At 39.3% G+C, this 5000-nt stretch overlaps 1 protein-coding gene across 1 annotated transcript in view; it reads left to right on the top strand.

Moving 5' to 3' along the window:
• The window catches only part of LOC144968091 (uncharacterized), a 264931-nt gene that overhangs the window by 169403 nt on the left and 90528 nt on the right, over positions 1-5000 (top strand). The window contains exon 4 of the mRNA XM_078906081.1: positions 1-2899. This exon is cut by the window's left edge and continues 135 nt beyond it. Within this exon, the coding sequence (XP_078762207.1) occupies positions 660-2899 (2240 nt within the window). The 5' untranslated portion in view covers positions 1-659. The remainder of the gene's footprint in view (positions 2900-5000) is intronic.

Genomic DNA, 5000 nt, shown 5'->3' with positions numbered 1-5000 from the left:
AGGGTCAGGAATGTGATGATCGGAATGATAATAGAAATAAAATGGATTTAATTTGTGTAGCTACATAAGCTCTGCATTACAGAGAGTGATATAAATTGGATTTTATGATGCTTCACACTACGATCAATCAGCAATGCGGAATTTGACACTTCAACCATCTCTTGTTAGGACGATAAAAACATGTATTTAACGGCATGGTCTGTTGGGAAATGATATTCAACACTATAACCAATGGCAAACAGTTATAAATAATGACTATTATACTATATACACCGTCCTCAATGCGAATAAGAGCAGTATCCAAAAATTTCAACAACTATTAATTAGCGTGTTGTTCGGTTAGTTTATTTACTAATAGTTTAAATATATGATTCAAATTGCATGATTTATGAATACAATTTGGTTTATTATATCTACAAATTTTAATGACAACAAATAGTTTTAAAGAATCAATTTTTGAAATCACTTGTTGACATCGATGTATTCTGAACGTAGTTAATTCAAATTATATAAAATAGCATGATGGAAAATACTCTTAATTTCTCTGAAACTAAACAAAGCGAATCTTGGATAAACTGTGACTGTTTATTACTTCCTTGAATGAAGAGTAACTCTCGCCGGCCAATCGCATCACGAGACAGATTTTTGTAACACCTGTCATGGCGGCGATCGATAAAACACGGACTGATCCCCCTGACAAAGTAGAGATGGGGGGAAGTGCAGTCTTCTCATCGCCCGCCGCCAACCATACGACACCGATAACGGCATATCAGCCACCACGGAATAAGCAGTTTAAAGATAGCAGCGGTGGTGTCGGTGGTGGTGGCAGACTGAAAGGCGGAGAACCGGCTGTGATTTTATCATCATCATCATCATCGGCGACAAAAAAACAACCCGATCAACATCGTCCGCCGCCGTCAACGAAAACATCCACCTTTCAACTTAAAGATAATGATCGTTTTTTAACAACAGCTTATATTCCACGACTTGCTTATGATAAACAACACAAACAACGGCAGCAGCAGCAACAGCAAAAGGACCATAATCATCATCATCAACAACAACAACAATTTCAGCCAACAATTGACAATGGTCGTATGAACGACAATGTCTCCATTAACCACAATGAGATTACGACCTTCCCACAAAGACAACATCTAAAGGATTTGAACTCCAACACAAACAGCCAGTTTTCCCCTCCAGGCACTGTTGATTCTCCTGATGATACAAATGTAAATTCTTACAATTTTACGAACCCAGAACAACAACACGAACCGGAAAGACTTGTAAATTCGTCACACAACGACCCAAAGGAATACAAAGACAACACAAGCTCATGGCTCCATCGACCGCCCGCAACTGGTAACGACAACATAACAAATGGACAACCAAATGATAACAAGTTATTAACTACAATTCCTACTCGTCCTCAGGTGGGCAAAACTACCTTCGACAACCAGAGACCTCGACATATCGACGAAGTATCAGTGTCTTCATCTTCCGGAACTGTTCTAAGCAGCTTGGAACGGGATCCAACCCTTCCTCTTCCTCGTTCATCGTCTCCCAGACTTGTTAAGCGTCAAGATCACATAGAAGTCCCCTGTGATGATGTTGCTATTATAGACATCGAGAATGAAGAGGATACGAAAATCAAATCATTTGGTGATACCTTTCAGCCAGTGCCATTCACCGGAGACACCGGAAACAAATCTAAATTTTATATCGGTGAGTCGGACGGGAATCCACAATTTGAAGATGATATTTCACGGATAAATTCTGTTGTCAATAGTGATGTGGAAGTTACAGAATCTTCTTTAGTTCTTCCGGACGTATTTAGCAATAACACATGTCCTACCTCGGGGGAGTCGTCAATACGTAGCTCTATTACAGAGCCTCAAACTGCTGCATCTGGACTCAAAATAAAGTATAGGAAACAGAAAAAAGCCAACAAAAAGAAGAAAACCAACGGCAACGCCAGTGACCAAACCGATGAGGAGCAGTCCCGGTCTAGTGGAACAAAAGGCACGCGTGGTTCAGGCAAAAACTCCTCAAATTGGAGACGCCTGAGAAATACACTAAAGGCAGCCAATGAAATGAAATCTCCAAAAAAGGCTAATCACCCTCTAACAAGGGAAGATTCTTTTCTACGGAAGTTCTCAACTCGGAATCACAACAACGTCCAAAACAGCAGCACCCTAACAGATGAGGAATCGCCCACGGACCAAATCCCCAACATCCCGACGTGGACTAAGTTAGTCATACAACACGACGGGAATTTTATGTTTTATTGGTTAGGAGTCGTAACACTTTCTGTTATGTACAACCTATGGACGTGTATTGCTAGAGAAGGCTTTGAGGAGATCCAAACCGGATGTCCGTCGTGTTGGTATTTTCTAGACGGATTATTCGACATTATTTATATACTTGATATCGTCGTTCAATTCCGGACAGGATATCTTGACCAAGGATTAATGGTCTACGACTCCAAAAAACTTCGGCAGCGATATTACAGCTCCAAAATTATATACATTGATTTTCTGTGTCTTCTTCCGTTGGACTTTGTACAGCTCATTGTCGGTGTTCATCCGATGCTAAGGTTTCCACGTTTTCTCAAAATCTACAGAGCCTTTCGATTTGTTCACATGTTGGAGTCTAGAACTGCATATCCTAATTTTATTCGGGTTGTAAGTTTGACTCATATACTTTTCCTCGGCGCTCACTGGTTCGCTGCCTTTTACTACATGATTAGTGAAGCCGAGGGATTCAAAGGCAGTTGGGCGTATCCAGAACCTGTTGGAAGTTATGCAGATGTTCGAAGGAAATATTTAAAGTCTCTATATTGGTCCACACTGACGTTGACAACAATAGGAGATCTGCCTCAGCCGGAAAATGCCAATGAGTGAGTATTGATTCATGTTTGTATTGGGTAAAATTGATTTCATGTATTTTTGTAGGACGAATAGAGAGATTACAAGACTTAAATGATTTGAATATAATTTATATCCGATATAGAATTAAGATTAAAAAAGTAAAGATGATGTTCTTTGTTATAACTTTCAATACCAGATACAAATGGTTAATGCATAAGATGATCAGTGTTTTTTTAATAGCACTTTTAAGAATAATTGCTATAATAATAATTGCAATGACTCTTTAGAAGTCAAATAGAATTTATAGTGGGTTAGGGATTAAACACAATACACAATATACTGGATGTGATTGAAATAATGATATTGATAGATAGATAGAGAGATCAGATAGATAGATAGATAGATAGATAGATAGATAGATAGATAGATGGAGAGAGAGAGAGAGAGAGAGAGAGAGAGAGAGAGAGGGTGTGGTAGAGAAAGAGTGATAGAGAGAAGGTTAGAGAGGGATAGAGAAAGAGAGAGAGGGTAATATAGAGGGTGTAGAAAGAGAGTCTGAAAGGGGGGGGGGGGAGAAGAATAGATTATTTGGGAGAGGAGGTAAGAGAAAGAAAGAAAGAAATAGAGAGAGAAAGAGAGAGAGAGAGAGAGAGAAAGAGAGAGAGAGAGAGAGAGAGAGTGTGTGTGTGTGAGAGAGAGTTTGTGTGTGTGTGTGTGTGTGTGAGAGAGAGAGAGAGAGAGAGAGAGAGAGGATGGGGGAATAAGTGAAAGAGAAAAGAATATTTGAGCGGCGAGGAAGAGAGGACATGGAGACAATAATATATATATATATATATATATATATATATATATATATATATATATATATAATTATATATATATGTGTGTGTGTGTGTGTATGCACTAAACTATTTCCTTAACAATAATTTCTACTCGTTGACAATGTTCAATACACTTTACAGTGCTTTATTTATTTGTCTTGTGTAATGATTGTATCAATTCTCCATGTTGTACAATACAAATCCTGTATAAGAATATCCAACATTTACTGCATTCACGGAGTTTCTCATAGATGGATCAAGATATCCTGGGCAGTCCTTCAAGGCCCTTTGGCACATGGATCTTGATTTTATCCCGGTTTCTGCAGTGTGAAACAGAAAATAATAATTGGTTGCTATCCTTTGGATATAAAGGCTCGCCTATCGCAAAGTACTTTACGCCAAATCTAACAGACTCAGCTACCCATTCACTCACTGCTGGGTGGACAGGGAGATCGGAAAAAAAAACATTTTTCGACTTCTCCCGGGATCAATCTTTGGTCCATTTGCTTTAGGAGCGCGTGTTCTACCAACTGAGCTATCGGGACCCCCGGTATCCTGAGTGCCATTCCAAATCTGCCGCACTCTGGAAAAAATACATATTTAAATCTGACGTCCATCTTGGTAAAAACTTTCAAAATTGGAACTTCGCTACGGCTCAGGTTTGAAATTTTAAAGCAAAATGTGGTCATTTTATTCGATTGATACTTGAAGTACGGTGAGAGAATGTGAGTCAAGAGCCTTTTCCAAGGACTCAACTATGCGCCGAGCGAAGCTCGAACCCAGGACATTCCGATCGTACCACTAGACCACATAGCCGCACCGTTAAAACAGAATATTGCCTGCCAAAGTGCTTGAATTGTAAACAAAAGACGGCATTACCAAAACAATCCTTATCATATCAATGACATGTTTAGACACTGTAGTTAATCTGTCTTTCTGTCATCACAAATTTGCCAAGCACATCCGTTGGCACGAACTGCTTCAATCACAGCCCTTAAAATCGTGCAACCCACCTCATTTTCCTGTCAAGATTAATATCGTTAAACACATTATTTTGCAATATAATATGATTCAATAGTCTGATGTCACGTCCGCCCAGCAACCAGCAGCGTGGTTCTAAACAAAGACAATCGGTACTTTATATTCTTCATGCGGGCTAGAACTCAGACGCAAAGAAAAACAACATTTTTTTGTTCGGAATAGGGTTCAACAACGAGATGTCACTTCCCTCGTAATGACGTATAGTAACTTAGTAATTGGTTCTAAACTATCGGAACAATGGCGGACGCCCTTATGAAATACTTCTCCG

The sequence above is a fragment of the Berghia stephanieae genome, chromosome 3, assembly GCF_034508935.2.
Source record: "Berghia stephanieae isolate SIO BIC M18660-M18661 chromosome 3, UCSD_Bste_1.3, whole genome shotgun sequence".
NCBI lineage: Eukaryota > Metazoa > Mollusca > Gastropoda > Nudibranchia > Aeolidiidae > Berghia > Berghia stephanieae.
This window is presented reverse-complemented; position numbering and strand designations above follow the sequence as displayed.